The sequence below is a fragment of the Anolis carolinensis genome, chromosome 3, assembly GCF_035594765.1.
Source record: "Anolis carolinensis isolate JA03-04 chromosome 3, rAnoCar3.1.pri, whole genome shotgun sequence".
NCBI lineage: Eukaryota > Metazoa > Chordata > Lepidosauria > Squamata > Dactyloidae > Anolis > Anolis carolinensis.
This window is the reverse complement of record NC_085843.1, coordinates 127,025,621-127,042,292: the sequence shown is the minus strand read 5'-3', so window position 1 is coordinate 127,042,292 and position 16,672 is coordinate 127,025,621. Positions and strand designations below refer to the sequence as shown.

Genomic DNA, 16,672 nt, shown 5'->3' with positions numbered 1-16,672 from the left:
TTCAACTGGTTCAAAATATAAACCATACAGCTAATCCAGTTCTCCCATTTGCATGACTGCATAGATCAAAATGTAATGACAAGATATAGTATATCAACCTACCTTGACAGAAGAGATCTAAGGGGCACTATCCTTTTGTTCCCTAAATGAGCAGATTTCCAATGAAATGTATCTGAATTGGGCTATATAAATATAATAACAACAAATGCATTTCTAAGGGATTTTAAAACATAATATTTTGTGTTACTCTTAACAATAAAAGGTTTCTGTGTTAAATTGATCATCCCTAAAAAAAATAGTCACAGACAGTTATTCTTTTTTAATGAATTTAAAAGTTGTAGCAATTTACAATTTCAACCAGATAACTATAATTCCAACAAATGTATTCTCTAAGGCAGGAGTCCCCAAATTAAGGCCCGCAGACAGGATGTGGCCATGTACCCAGCCCCTGCCCTGAACATTAGACTTAAGGTCACCCTAAGTCTGAAACGAGGTGAAGACACACAACAACAATCCTAATTAACTTGACTATCTCATCAGCCAAAAGCATTTACCATTGAAATACTGGTAAGTTTGTGTTGGTAAAAAATGTTCTTCATTTTAAATATTATATTGTTCTTTCATGTTTTTGCACTACAATAAGGTATGCACAGGAATTGGTTCATGTTTTTTTCAAACTATAGTCTGAGGGATCATGAACCAGCCCTCTACTTAAAAGGTTTGCGGACCTGCTCTAAAGCAAGAATGAGAAACCCTGTAGATGCTGGCCAAAAGTGAAGTAGAATGTGTAGTCCACCAAAAAGTGGAACATTAGACAGTTCCTTGGATCTAAAACTATGGAGAAAACAATATTTTTTGGCAAGAATGTGCCAAATGTCAAATATGTGGGAAACTGTGGAGATGTGGTTTTCTACCAAATGGAATGAATACTGAAAGCTAGGACAACGGTCATGCAGGACCAGATCCTGGATTAGTGTGATAGCCTGGCCTGTATTGCAGATCCCTGGCTGGATGAAATGGGGGCAAGATAATCTCTCTCAGCTCTGCCTGCCTAGGTTGTTTATGTATAAGCAGAGAAGATCAGAGGTGAGGAGAGGTGGAGCTGCATTGCTCTGTAATGATTCCTTCTTTATTGTCAGGTGCATTATCTTACAGTCTGCCAGGTTTGTGAAGCAGACAACTCTCATTTTCCAATGTGCTAGGGAAATTTGTACTGTATTATATTCACAGCTTTCTGGAAACTACTTCTGGACCAGCATCCACTGCCATCTGTCTGCAACTGCCTGGCACTAGTCTACAGACTTTGAATAGCACTGGATTCAGAGCCTCATTGGAGCCATGCTTTGTGATGGTGCAGGCAACAAAGACATTGTTTTCTGCCACCACAGTAGTTGCAATCATCCAGCAAACCTTTAGCAAATGATCGAGAGCATATTACATTTTGGTTCATGAGAAAATAATGTAGACCACTAAACAGTCTTGCCTGATACAGGTGAAACAGGTTGGATGCAGGTTGTCCAGGAATAATGGATACTTTTATGATATGTTCTAAGAATATAGACAGGATCCTCACAGAGGTGAGAAACTATTGTCTTGCATACTAGTTATACTAAACCATAATCCTTTCTGGTTTCAAAAACAGGATTAGGAGAATAGCCAAGTGGGTTAAAGGAATGGTAAACAGCTATTGGTAGGATTAAAAGGTACCTAAAAGGCAGTGGTAAAACCTCTGCTAAAAAAACTTCCCAGTCAACTTTAAATCATGAGTTTTGATTTACATTCTATTTCTACCATATGTCAATTCTGTATCTCTGTTTGGGGCATGTTTTTTTTTTTTTTTACATTTTTGTGTTTTTATCTATGTAATCTATGTAATCTATTGTATGCATTTTTATGTTCATATGTTTTTGACTTTGTTGTACCCTGCTTTGAACCATCAGGAAAGGCAGGTCATAAATATATTATTATTATTATTATTATTATTATTATTATTATTATTATTATTATTATTATTAAGCGAAGGCAACTGTTTTGGTTCTAAATCAAGGTGTGATAAGTAATAAAAAAAATGAGACTAAATACATTGAAACTGAGACAAAACTGAGATGCTTTAGTCTGTTCAAAGGCAGATAAGGGATCACTGATATAATTTGTGCTAGACATGATTGTGCCCCAAAGACTCAGGTTCATAATTTGGATGTATGCGTTGTGACCCAGGCCTGAAGACACCTATGACCATGCAAGAGTCCAGAGTAAAGGCAAACAGTTTATTGCAAAAACACACAAAAGGTATATAGTAAAAAGCAGGAGTAAGGAAATAAGGTGCAGAATCCAAAAAGTCAGCAATCAATTGTCTCTGATAAATCCAAAAGCAAGACAGTCTAAAGATAGTCCCAAGATACAAAAGCAGCTTGAATCCATAAGCAAAATTTGAACAAGGATACAAAACAAGAACATGAAGAACTTCCAGAAGCTTGAATCCCAAAACCAAGACCAAGCATGAACTAGAGAACCCAGGTCTAACCGTACTTAAAAGCCACATTGTCTGAACTGAAATTAGAGTGTCTGTTAGCTCCTAATAAAAACACATGAAAGCATTTCATCTGCCTTGAAATTTCTGCTTCCAGCGTAGCCGTGTTGATCTACAAAGCTGGCTATCTTTTCTAATCTGCAAATGTGCCTCCTTACTGAGGTCAATATCACCAGGTGCTTTATTATGAGAGTTTCTCATCGATTCGTCTTCGCTAGACTCCTTATCTAGAGAAGATGGTTCCAACTTCTGTGACTGGCCTTGAAGTTCAGAAGCAATTACATTCTCAGGCCCTGCATCTGTGCCTGCATCTCTATCTGACACGGTTTCATTTTCTTGGCCTGCATCACAAGAAATCCCAGGAACACCCACAATCCAGTCTGCCTCTAAGTCATCAGGGAACTATCAGACCCTGGCTGTGACTGCTGCTGAATTACTTCTGGTTTTTCAATTGTTAAGGAGCTATCTAAGGTGCTGAACCCACTCTAGAAATAGATCCAGAACGCTATATAGTTCATTTAACTTTAGAGAAAAGACTTTCTCACACTGCAGAGTCATAATACTATTATGCCCTTTAACTACTACAGTTCCATCCTATGAAATTCTTGGGTTTGTAGTTTGGGAAGGCACTACAACTCTCTGACTGAAAGACTTCTAAATGTGCCTCCCTCAACTGCAAATCCCAGGGCTTCTGGCATTTCTACAGGTATTCAGTTTTCACTGTTTATTGCTACTGTTTGTTGCACTGTTTATTGTTTATATCAGGCACTTCTACTGATACTTTTTTCCCACTCCTCATCCACTTTTCTTCACTAAACTATGCTTAAGGTACAAAATTTGTTTGATGTTGGCTGCTTAAAAGATTTGAATATATTTTTCTTCAATCCTTCTACTTTATTTAATCCTTGAATTCTTCAATAATTGTTTCCATTCCCACTTTCCTCATCTGAGCCTGACCTCAGCAAGCTGCTCATTTCAAGCTGGAAACAATATAGAAATCTTCATGACAAATGTCACTGTAGTTATCACAACAATGCATTGTGTCTCTATGTGTGCCTTCAAATCACCCATTGAAATACCACAACCCCATGAATTTTGTAGGCAAGGTTTAGTCAGAAGTAATTTTGCCAGGTCCTTCCTATGAAATATAGCCCACAGTAGGTGGTATTTGTGGGCAGTTGCCCATCCAAATACTATCCAGAGTCTAACTTAGCTTTGAAGATCTGAGGGGATCTGGTGCCCTGTCTGAAAGAAAAGTCTAGTTTCTAAAACACCAGTAAAGGGCATTCAGTGATGATTTGGTGATTCAAAGCTCCTGTGTGTGGTATATCTGGGCATTCTGGTTCCTTGCTATGGAGAGGGAAGGACGTCTGAGCCAGAAACCAGCTTCCCTCTCATATATTCATTAAATGTGTGTGCATGTGCATTCAAGTTGTTTATTGGCTTATGGGGACCCCATGAATCTTATATAGTTTGCTTAGGCAAGGAATATTCAATGGTAATTTTGACATTTCCTTCCTCTTAAACACAGACTACAGCATCTATGTTTCGTCAGTGATTTCCATCCCAGGAATGATCCTGCTTGCCTTCCAAGATCAGATAAGATTTGGTGCCTTAGGGGACGTCTGAGAAACAGGCGTATTTTCTAAAATGCCTTCTTCCTGTAACAGGCCTTCAGTGTTGATTGGATTATTACTGCTATTTAGGAGTTCTTAGTGGGCCTATCTGTGCATTCATGGGTCCTTGATACAGAGAGGAGGCACATCTCAGCCAGACTCCTGCTTCTCTTGATGCATTCATTAAACGTGTGTCTGTGTAAACCTTACAGTTACCTGGCGACTTATGGTGCCCCATTAATTTTGTAGGATTATTTTAGGCAAAAAATATTCAGAGGTGGCTTGACCAGTTCCTTCCTCTGAAACATAATCTGTGTCTGAGGGAAAGGTCTACTTTCTAAGGGCCTTTCCAAACAGGCGCTTATATCCCAGGATCTGATCCCAGGTTTTCTGTTTCTCCCAGATTATCTGGCAGTGTGGACTCATATAACCCAGTTTAAAGCAAAAAAACCTGGGATCAGATCCTGAGATATAGGGCCTGTCTGGAAGGGCCCTAAAACACCCTCTTCCAATAACAGTAGTTCAGGGGTAACTTTGGTGATTCCTGTTCCTGCTTAGGAGTCCTATGTGGTGGGTCCTGCAGGGGTGGAGGACCTATTAAAATGGTCCGCCCCAGGAGACTTATGGATCCGGATGGATTCCTGACAGCTCTTGGGGAATTTCCCGCCACCTTGGTAGGTGATCCTGTTGATGCTCTAGTCTCTCTCTGGAATGGGGAGACAACTAGGGCAATAGACACAATCGCTCCGGAAGTCCCCTCTTGAGTACCCGAGCTAAACCAGCCTCTTTGTTCAACAAGGAGCTGGCAGCGATGAAGCGAAAGAAGAGGGAACTAGAGCATGTGTGGAGTTTAAGGCCGAACGAATCAAACCGAACATGACTATGTTCCTATCTTAGGGCATATGCCGCGGCAATAGAAGCTGCAAAGAATTCTTTCTTTGCAGCTAATATTACATCTGCAAAGAACCGTCCAGCAGAGCTATTTCGAGTAGTCAAAAATTTGTTAAATCCCATCTCCCAAGACGGGATCCCTGACAATTCGACAGTCCGCTGTGAAGTATTTGCTCCGTTCTTTGTGGACAAAGTCGCTCTGATCCATTCCAGCTTTGACACCATATTAACAGCAGTCTCTGAAGATGTAACATGAGCACTTGCTTGTCCAGTTTTATTTGATCCTTTTCAATTGGTTCACAGTTTGAGGATGTGGACAAGGTGCTTGGAGAGGTGAGAGCAACCACATGCACCTAGACCCCTGCCCATCCTGGCTTATAAAAGAAGCCAGAGGGGGTTTGGCAGAGTGGGCAAAGGTGGTGGTTAATGCCTCCCTTCAGGAAGTCGGTATTCCAGCCAGCTTAAAACAAGCCGTTATAAAACCGCTGTTGAAAAAACCATCACTGGACCCCACTCAAATTGTTAACTATCAGCCTGTTTCCAACTTCCCCTTTCTGGGCAAAGTCGTGGAACTTGTGGTGGCCTCACAACTCCAGACATTCTTGGTAGACACTGATTTTTTGGATCTGGCAGTCTGGCTTTACTGAAACAGTCTTGGTCGCCTTAGTGGATGATCTACGGCAGGAACTGGATAGGGAGAGTGCGTCCCTGTTGGTTCTGCTGGACCTCTCAGCAGCCTTTGATATTGTCAACCACCATATCCTTTTGGAACGCCTCGCAGGAATAGGCCTCAAGAGATACTGTTTTGCACTGGCTCTGGTCCTTCCTCGAGGGTTGTTCTCAGAAGGTGTTGTTGGGGGACAACTGCTCGGCACCACAGCCTTTGCTCTGTGGGGTCCCACAGGGTTCTATATTGTTCCCCATGTTGTTTAACATCTACATGAAGCCACTGGGAGAGATCATCCGGAGTTTGGGGGTACGGTGTCACCTGTACACAGATTATGTCCAACTCTGTCACTCCTTTCCACCTGCTACTAAGGAGGCTGTTCAAGTCCTGATCCGGTGCCTGGCCGCTGTGATGGTCTGGATGAGGGTGAACAAATTGAAATTGAATCCAGATAAGACAGAGGTACTCCTGGTCAGTCGCAAGGCCGAACAGGGCATAGGGTTACAGCCTGTGCTGGACAGGGTCACACTCTCCCTGAAGACGCAGGTTCACAGCTTGTGGGTTCTCCTGGATTCATCGCTTAGCCTGGAACCCCAGGTCTTGGCGGTGGCCAGGGGAGCTTTTGCACAATTAAAACTTGTGCGCCAGCTGTGCCCGTACCTTGGGAAGTCTGACTTGGCCACAGCAGTCCACGCTCTGGTTACATCCCGAATAGATTACTGCAACATGCTCTACGTGGGGTTAACTTTGAAGACTGTTTGGAAGCTGCAACTGGTCCAACAGGCTGCAGCCAGATTACTCACCAGAGCTGCGTACAGGGAGCACACAACCCCCATGTTGCACCAGCTCCACTGGCTACCAGTTTGCTACCAAGCACAATTCAAAGCCTTAAATGGTTCTGGCCCAATTTACCTGTCCAAACGTATCTCCTCTTATCAACCATCTCGGAGTTTAAGATCATCTGGGGAGGCCCTGCTCTCGGTCCCGCCTGCCTTGCAGGCGCAGCTAGCGGGAATGAGAGACAGGGCCTTCTCGGTGGTAGCCCCACGACTATGGAACTCCCTCCCTGGGGAGATCAGATCAGCCCCCTCCCTCTTGATCTTCCACAATAAAGTAAAGACATGGCTCCTCATCCAAGCTTTTGAAAACCTGATGCAACAAGAGACATAAAGGACTTGGAATTTGACCAATGGAATGGCCTGGACCTTGCTTTTGGATCATGTGATATTAATGGTTTTAACTGTGTTTTACCGTAATTTAATATATATTTTAATGACTTCTCTGTAATTTCTTTGCAATTGTTTTAAACGGCACTGAATTATTGACTATGTTATCAAGCTGCCCTGAGTCCCCTCCGAGGTGAGAAGGGCGGGGCAAAAGTATAGTAAATAAAGAAATAAATATCTGTGGAAGATCCAGGTTGGGAGAAAAAAACTCGTTTGAGACAAGTGTTAATGTTGCGATTAATCACCTTGATTAGCATTTAATGGCCTTACAGCTGCTTCCTGCCTGGGGAAATCGTTTGTTGGGGGGTGTGAGCTGGCGCTGATTCATTCATGCTTGGAATTTCCGTTTTCTGGGTGTTGTTCTTATTTACTGCCCTGATTTTAGAGTTTTTAAATACTGGTAGCCAGGTTTTGTTCATTTTCATGGTTTTCTCCATTCTGTTGAAGTTGTCCACATGTTTGTGGATCTCACTGGCTTCTCTGTGTAGTCTGACATGGAGGTTGTGAGAGTGGTCCAGCATTTCTGCGTTCTCAATATGATAAACGCCAGGTTGGTTCATCAAGTGCTCTGCTAATGATGACTCGACCATGCTCTACAAATAGATGGAAGGATGGAGCGCCTGCCCAACAGCGAAGCGAAAGACAGCCAGGGCGAGCGTGCGCGTACCCTCCCCTGGCGCGCGCTCCACCCTCCCCCCCTCCCCATTTCGGCAAGGGAGCCGCCTTGCAATCTCCCGCCTTTTCTCCTCTTTCCCCTTCTTCCTCCCTCCAGGCTCCCCCAGCCGACCCTTTTCCCGCCCAGCCACGAAGAGCGGCGGATGGAGCCTCCGGCCAATGGGGCCTCAGCCCGCGCCCTGGTCCCGCCTCCCGGCCACCACATGAAGGAGATGGAGTCACCCGGGCAAAAAAAGCGGGGGAAGTGACTTCACAATGGCGCCTCGCCGCCCAATCACAAAGACGGGCGGGCCCGGGCCAATGGGAGAGCATCGGCCTTTCCGCTGGTGGCCAATAGGAGAGCCGGGAGCAAAAGAGGGCTTTTGCCAGGCCGGGAGGGCGGGGAGAAGCCCACAAGAGCGCGGCGGGCGGCAGGCGGAGGCAGCGGCGGTGGCTCCGCCTCCCTTGGGTCGGTGCGCGGCCTGGAGTCCCGCCTCCTGCCCGGCTGGCTTCTGTCTCTTCAGCGGCCATGGCGGCGGCAGCGGAGCAGGAGCAGCAGCAGTTCTACCTTCTCCTAGGCAACCTGCTCAGCCCGGACAATGTGGTCCGAAAGCAGGCCGAGGTGAGCGGCCTCTCCCTTCGCCGGGCGCCTGTGCGCGTGCGAGGGGGGGGGGGAGGGAGAGAGAGGGAGGCTGCGCGCGGGGCCCGGGAGAGGGGCCCACGTGCTCCGGCCGCGCTCTCCTCGCGCCAGGCCGTTGGAGCCGTTGGCCAATGGGGCTCGCGCGGGGCCTGCTTCTCGCTACCTTCTTCTTTACAGACCCCGATCTCTCCTTCCCCCGACTTCCCTCTCAGCCCCCGTCCCGCGATCGAAGCTTCTCTCCTCCACATTATGTGGGCCTTTCTGGGACTGCCTTCCTCACCGTCCCCTCTGCACCGCTTTCCCTTCTCTTCTTCCTATCAATCAAAATGTGTTCGCATGACCGGAATCACTGGGCTGCTGTGAGTTTTCCGGGTTGTATGGCCATGTTCCAGAAGCATTCTCTCCTGACGTTTTGCCCACATCTATGGCTAGCATCCTCAGAGATTGTGAGATAGTCAAATGGGGTTTATATATCTGTGGAATGTTCAGGTTGGGAGAAAGAACTCTTGTCTGCCTGAGGCAAGTGTGAATGTTGCAGTTGGCCACCTTGATTACCATTGAATAGCCTGACAGTGTCAAAGCCTGGCTGTTTGAATCTAACAGCTACCATGTCAGACAACACAGAGAAGCCATTGAAATCTACAAGCATGTGGACAATTTCAACAAAAAGGAGAAAACCACAAAAAATGAACAAATTCTGGCAACCAGTATTTTAAGAACTCTAAAGTCAGGACAGTAAATAAAGAACAATACTAAAAAAACGGGAATTCCAGATATGAAACAATCAGGACAAGCAAACACCCCCCCAAAAAGGATTCCAGGCAGGAAGAAGTCAGGCTTCGATGCTGAAGGCTATTCAATCCTAATCAGGTTGGCCAATTGAAACATTCACACTTGCCTCTAACAGACAAGAGTTCTTTCTCCCACCCTGGACCTTCCACAGATATATAAACCCCACTTGCTTAGTTTCCAACAGACCTCACAACCTTTGAGGATGCCTGTGATAGATGTGGGTAAAACATCAGGAGAGAATGCATCTGAAACATGGCCATATAGCCCGGAAAACTCACAGCAATCCCTGGTCTCTTTCTTGTTTTCCTCTCTTCCTCATGCCCCTAAACTTAACTTCCCAGATAAATGCACGTGCTCTTCCGCAGATTCTGATCTGGCCTCCTCGCCTCTCTTATCTGTCATGATCCCTTTCTCGCCCCTGAGCCTCTTCCCTACCTTTCTGGGGAGAAAGCAAGAGTCATGCCTGGCAGGGCCTCCCTCCTCCCTCAAATATTGCAAAAGGCACCTGGGAGCCTCGCTCACTTTTTCTTCCCAGGAAGCGCTCAGGAGGAGCTGCATCCACCTTTATGACCCAGTTATTTGAAAAAGGCATCATTTGTTTTTCTTTGTAATTTGTAATTTCCTTTTTAAAAGCTAGTCTTTCCATGTGTTTTTTTTTATGAATGCTTCTATTAGAAAATGCATATGGATGTGGGTGAACTGCAATTCCTAAAATCGTGGGCCAATCCTCTCCAAACAGGCATGTATACACAGTTGGCCATGTTGGGTCTGTGTGCCAAGTATGGTCCAGATCTGACAGCGGCTTTCTGGATAAGGGTGAATTGCAACTCCCAAAATCAAGGTCAAATTCCCCAAACCCCTGCAGTATGTTTGGTTGGACATGGGGCTTCTCAGTGCCAAGTTCGATCCATCGTTGGTTGGGTTCACAGTGCTCTCTGGATGCAGGTGAACTACAATTCCTATAAATCAGGGTCAGTTCTCCCCAAACTGGTCATGGGGGTTCTGTATGCCAAATGTGGTCCAGGCCCATTGTCGGTGGGGGTCACAGTCCAGTGTCTTGATGCAGGATGAATTACAACTTCCATCTTGTTGAGTCAGTCCCCCAAACCCCTCCAGTATGTTCAGTTGCTGATCAATTCTGTTTGCTGTGTGTCATAAGAAAGGGTAGAAAAAGGGTTAAGGGAGAGGCAGTGGGTGAGGTCATGCAAATTCCACACCAATGGAGAAAAAAGGAAACCTGTGAGGTGGTGCTCACTATAACTTGCAGTGTCCTTGGAGGGAGTGCAGTGGGTTGCTGCTTAGCACTGTGGGTTCTAGCTGTTTGTGGAGGCAGGAGCCTGTCTGTGTAAATTGACATCTCCGCCAACTAGACATATACACATTTTTCACTTTTATTGTGTATATAGATTAAAAGAAAGAAGAAAAATCAGAATACTACAAAGAGCATTGACTTATCATTCCTTTACTACTGATGAATTAGTTACACACAGGAATCTGTGTGTGTGGGACTACCACTCAGGAGACCAGGGTTCAAAACCCTACTCAGTCATGGAAGCCCATTGAGTGACTTCAGGCAAGTCACACTCTCAGCCTCAGAAGAAGCCGTTCTGAAGGAAACTTGCCAAGAAAACGCCATCATAGGGACTTCTTTTGGTCGCCACAAGTCAGAAAAGGCTTGAAGACACAACAACAACAGATGTGGGACAACCAAAAGAAGTCCCTATGTTGGCGTTTTCTTGGCAGGTTTTCTTCAGAGCGGCTTCATCTGAGGCAGGTTTTAAAAAATCCCCCTAAGTGGAGCCGTTCTATGTGGCGCCTGAAAGCGAAGGCGCGTTGTTGTCTTTGTTTCTAGGTCTGTTCCTGAAGTTATTTGGGGTGCTGATTCAGAAAATTGCATTAGACAACATCAGCTCTGAATTATTAAATATGGTTTTCTGTGGGCAAGCGGATGGTGACTACTGGATGGCTTATATTCTGTATCAGGAACTAGAGCTGATATGGTCTATCTAATGCAGTTTTCTGAATCAGAACTCAGATAACCAAACCGAATCTAAAATTGACCAAAAACTGATTTGTAACCCTTTTGGTATTCATATTGGAGAGTGGACCTTGCTCAAAGTGGTCCCTGGTCAAGAAAAGGTTGGGAACCACTGACATAGATGCTGTACTTTAGAGGTCTGTTTTTCAGGGAAGGCACTAATCTTTTTGTCAAGATCCTGAATTGGATTTAGTAGGGACAAAGAAGGAACCTTTACCAGTCAGGGTCTTTAAAAAGTGTTCTTTTTCTTAGCCAATTTATTCCAGACAAAAGAATGTTTTGGAAACTTAAACTATCTTGGTTCCATACGTTGTTGGACAATGTGTCTCATACTTTGTGTTTCTTATCTATGAAGTCTTCTGTGTTTAATGTAGTTCTCTGTAAAGTTTTTTCTCTCTCTATTATGTTTCCCATTATTAGCCAAAATTCAGAACTACTGGATTTCTCAGTAATTAGAAAAATAGGGTAATACTTTCTTCCCACACAGAGGAATGCTTTACATTCTTTATAATAAAAAGCTGGTGGGGCATCTCGGTTCCATTGAAATAAATGCCAGGGACTAGTTTAGCATTTTCTCATTGGATAACTGTTCTGAGGCTTTTATCGTTTGCATCATTTGAGCGGTCAGCAGAGTTCAGCACATTCTTTCATTATGAACAATTGTATAAAAAGCTGTTCTCAGTACCCTAGTGTAAAACTATGCAGTCTGCTTATTTTACTTTCTTTAGCTGACACGCCTTCCACATTCAAGATGAAAACTGCTATCAGTTTAAGTGCCAGGAAGAGGCACAGTATGCATCTATTTGGAAACACAGATGATAGAAGAGGCAAATAAAATATGTAGCTATGTTCCTGGTCTGAATCACTAGTAACATGACAAAGTACTGGATACCTCTTTGACAAAAGCTGTAATTAATAGCTGTGTCATATGAATTTTGCATTACTTGAATATAAGTAAGATAAGAACTGAGAAGCGTATTTTCCAATTGTAGTGGTGTACATTGTCTAGTGTATGATGATAATGTGGATGTTTTGTTCATTCGTTGTTTAAGCCTCCATCCTCAGAGGAAACATACCTTTGAATGCCAAATGCTTGGCACATAGAGCAGAAATGTTTTGCTTTCTTGTCCTTGTGAGCATCTAGTAGTTTCTGTCTCTTGTCTTGTAGCTCTAAGCTTGTACATTTTAGAACTGTGTAAGTGGGTTTTAATCTGAGAGTTTTGATTGGTAAAGGTCTTGAAATTAATACAAAGCGTATCAGTTTTGCTACGTGAAACTTCAGAATGGTTTGAAGAGCAGTCAATTCTTTTTTTAGGTGTGAATATAGCTGTCAACACTAATATAGGTGTATAATTGTACAAGTGTATAATTGCCTTAAGAGTCAGCTGGGCTATCCACTTAGTACCCATGCTGTCTGAGGCATCATGCATCAACTCAGAAAGAAAGCTTTCACTATGTTGCTGTGCAGCAGTTAGCAGCAGACTAGCCTAGGAAACCACCACGCTAACGGTTGCTAAGTATGAATGAAAAATACCTCAGTAATCATTATCACAATGAAAGAGAAGTCGGTAGTTTCTACCATCTTTAATGAGTTGTGTAGACATAGGCAGAACTTGATCATGGTGGCATTTTACTCATACCTAGGAGAATTGGCAGTATTGGTCTTGAAGGAGCTCCATTTAATTTCAAAAGCTTGCAGATCATCAGATAATCTTATTTGGCATTAATCGACTTAATTGATATTAATATTTGGAACATAAAGATGTGTTTATCTTATTGAAAGGCTTTGCATTTTTCTTGTTAAAGGAACATTTAAAAAATAAAGTATTATTGCTATGTTATAAAACAGGTGAAGTATGTTGTAAGCTTTGTTATTAAGTAAACAGTATTGGAAATAATTTATTCTAAATACTTTCAACTGTTTTAAAATCCAGTTTCTTAGTCATTCTAGTATTAAGAGAAATTGAAGGCAGTACTTTTGCTTCAGAAGGAAAATTGGAAAGCAACAGCTGGTTCTTGATCCAGAAAGCTGCAGTTATCTGGAATTAGTTGATAGATCAGCTCTAGAATTAAGAACATGAGAAGCATTGGTTTCTTCTGTAGAGTTCTCGGAGTGTTATTTTTGCTTTATAAAGTGTGGAACTGCCTTTCTGTTTTTTTAGAACTCAATCTTAAATGGAAGTGTGACTTTAATCTGGACTATTATTCTGGGAAAATATAATTAAGTAGTATTAAAGGGAAATAAAAATGATATATGTTTGTGTTTCAGTATTTAGCTGCCACACACCTCCAGTTGTTCTCTCAGCAAACATTTTGTTAAAATGGAATAGTTTAGGATTTCTCTCTGTCTCACTTTTTGAAATAGAGGAAAACTATTGCTTCTTTTCTCATAGACTTTAAAAGTTTTGCTTTGTGATTAAGATATGCTTTTCTGTTTATAATAGCTTCCGTAGTTTCATTTTTGATATTGCAAAATACTGATTTCTAAATTTAGAGCTATATCTATGAATAAAATAATCTCAACATAAAATGTTTATTCTAGTTTATGTGGAGTCATTATACCCATGATATATTTGAAAAGCAGCATGTCTCTGAATATCACATCACTAGGGAATGACATTGAGACAGGATGATTGCTCTCATGGGCTGCTTCTGGGCTTCTGTTTTGCCAGTCATGGGAACAAAATATGTAACCAATTGAGCTTTGATGTAATCCAGTTCTTTTTTCCCTTAAGAAATGGTCTACATAGTTTTGCAGCGTTTTAATTTTTGTATACTTTTTATCATGTTTTTATCATGTTTTAATTGTTTGTTTTTATAGTATATTTGTTGCTGGCCCTCGTGGCAGAATGTAAGTCGCTCTGAGTCCCCTCGGGGAGAAGGGCGGGGTATAAATGCATGTAATAAATAAATAAATAAATAAATAGTTTATAGTAAATTGATTAATTCTGTTTTGTTAAATCTAACTTTTGCTGTATTCTTTCCTTTCACAGGAAACATATGAGAACATACCAGGCCAATCTAAGATTACATTCCTCCTGCAAGCTATCAGAAATACTACTGTTGCTGAAGAGGTATTTATTTTCTCCAAGGAATGTCTCATCTGTAACAGTGAAAATAATGTCAGCATTGCAGAATGTTTATGCTGTACTAATGTTATTTCAAATTACTTTTAAACATGTCAGCTAAAATTGGTGGAGAAAAACTATACTGTAATTACCAATATGTTACAGAACAAACAAATGGCAAATTGTTTCTATTTATTTAATACTTCCGTTCAGTTTCAGGCATGTGTATTCCCTCCTCACCTTCCATACATAGATGTGAAACTCTCTTTTCTATTTAATGGCAAATCAGTTTGCCTTTAGAGCCAGGTTCATAAACCATGACTGGAAGTATCCCATTGGTCTGGGCCCTAGCTTTCATTCTGTAAACAGAATAGAGCTTTCCCTTTTCCCATTCTCTGCAATCCCCTGTGCCCCATGAAAATCTGTTTTCATGGGTAGGAAGACATTTGTGGGTGGTATCAGATGATATGGTGGGGCAGATGGAGCAAAAAACTGATGGAGCAAAACGTTCTGTCCTTTACATGAATGGAGGAGCTATTTAGAAGAATCAGTAGTCAAGCTCCAAAGAAAGGAAGCCCTGTTTTGTCCACAGATGCAAAGCTAATATCCAACCCAGTGATGTTATTGAAGCCATTGTGTGTCCAGTGAGATTCTGCTTAGCATTCTACTTTATGGAGCTCTGGCAACTCAGAACATAATCGATATACAGGTTTTGACTGGGGGCATTCACAGGAGTCTTCAGCAGAAAGCAGTCTAACATAGCTAACGTGCATCTCTGCTCATGGTATCTTGGGATTCCCTCATTACTGTGTTTAATCCTCTTAAAGGGTTTTGCTGGCCAATCCTCCCTGCCTTACTTCTTGTATATTAGGTCATAACTTTCCCTTACTAATTTAGGAATACTTGTGAAGATAACTTAGTAAGAATTTTTTGAATTGAGTCTCATCTGTGTTCCATATTGACCATGATGCACTTGATCTTAGTCAAAAGGCCAAAGAGTGATTAATTTACCCCAACTCATTTCAGTATTCTCATCAGCCACTGACAATAAGAATAATATCTGCCTGTCGTGCCTCAAGGTGGGTTACAACATTGCTAAAAACACATAATTGTCTATAAAATGCACATTTTAAACACATTTCTACAAAATACATATTAAAGTACATAGATCAAAAATTAAGGTGCAAATTTTAATTTAGTGATTAAAACTGGCTGGGTCTTTAAATGTATTTTAAATTCCAACAGCTCATTTAGCTGTCAGAGTTCTTCCGGCAGGTCATTCCAATCTGGGGTGGCCGATGAAAAGGACCTATAGGTAACTGTCGCCAGTCGGGTTCTGGAAGGCTGGCCTAATCGCCTGCCGGAGGACCTCAGTGTTTGGGGCGGATTGTACAGGGGATAGTGATCCTGTAGGTAAGACCCAAACCATGTAGGGCTTTAAAGGTTAAAACAAACACTTTGTACTTTGGCTGGAAACCAATTGGCAGCTAGTGGGTGTAATATGGTCACTCCTGGATGTTCCTGTAACCAATCTGGCTGCTGTATTTTGAACTGACTAGAGTTTCTGAACATGGTACAAAGGTTGCACAATGTAAAGTGCATTGCAAAAGTCTAACCTTGAGGCTACCAGTGTGTGCACTATCATCTTTAGGTCCTCCAAAAGGGGCGGGTCAGCCAAAACTGATAATAAACACTCTTGACTGTTATATCTACCTGGGCTGACATTTGGAGCTGTAAACAGTCTTTCGGGGGGGCGGGGGGATACCATCCAGAACTGGTTGACACACATCCACCCCCAGATTAGGACCCTTGATGGCAAGCACACCTGCTTTTTCTGGATTAAGTTTCAACTTTTTCCCCCTCATTCTAGCCCATTACCTCCTCCAGGCATTCATTGAGGGAAGACATGCTATTCTTGGCTGAGGCTGTTTTTGAAGGGATGGAGAAATATATTTGGGTGTCTTCAGCATACTAATAACACTCCGCCCTATGCCTAGTGGTTTAATGTAAATATTAAAAAGCACTGGGGATAGAATGGCACCTGATGTGTATGCAGGTGAAGCCATCTAATAGTCCTTGGTCCTTTCTCTTGTCATATTGCATATACCCTATGTTGCTTGATACTATTATGGGGTGATCCCCTCAAAAAAGTTTCGTGATTGTCCAATCTGCCACACCTCCTATTTCCTTAATCTTTAGGACATTAGTGTTTTATGGTTTAGCTTCTCTTTCAGTCTGCATACAAACCATCTCCTTTTTTCTGCTGCTTTTACGCACAACAATATTTCCTTTGATTGTAGGTAAACTATAAGGTATACTAAGAATTGCTCCCGATAGAAATGATTCTTGTCAGGTTCTAGGCTGAAATAATTGAAAAGTTCATTCATCACTAGTATATATTTTTGTAGCTCTAGATATATTGATATATTCACTGTTGGTATGATTTCTCTGGCTAATTTTTGGGTAAAAAATGTGTGTCTTCTGTTTTGGAAATGTCAATTTTGGTTCCTTTTTTTGAAAGATCTAATTAGTTAACATAATAATTCACTT

The 16,672-nt window shown here is 42.3% G+C and overlaps 1 protein-coding gene across 1 annotated transcript in view; it reads left to right on the top strand.

Moving 5' to 3' along the window:
- Positions 1–7,990: 7,990 nt before the first annotated feature.
- ipo5 (importin 5) overlaps positions 7,991–16,672 on the top strand; it is a 41,594-nt gene continuing 32,912 nt past the window's right edge. Inside the window, exons 1-2 of the mRNA XM_008106932.3 lie at positions 7,991–8,206; positions 14,048–14,128. Of these exons, the coding sequence (XP_008105139.1) occupies positions 8,114–8,206; positions 14,048–14,128 (174 nt within the window). The 5' untranslated portion in view covers positions 7,991–8,113. The remainder of the gene's footprint in view (positions 8,207–14,047; positions 14,129–16,672) is intronic.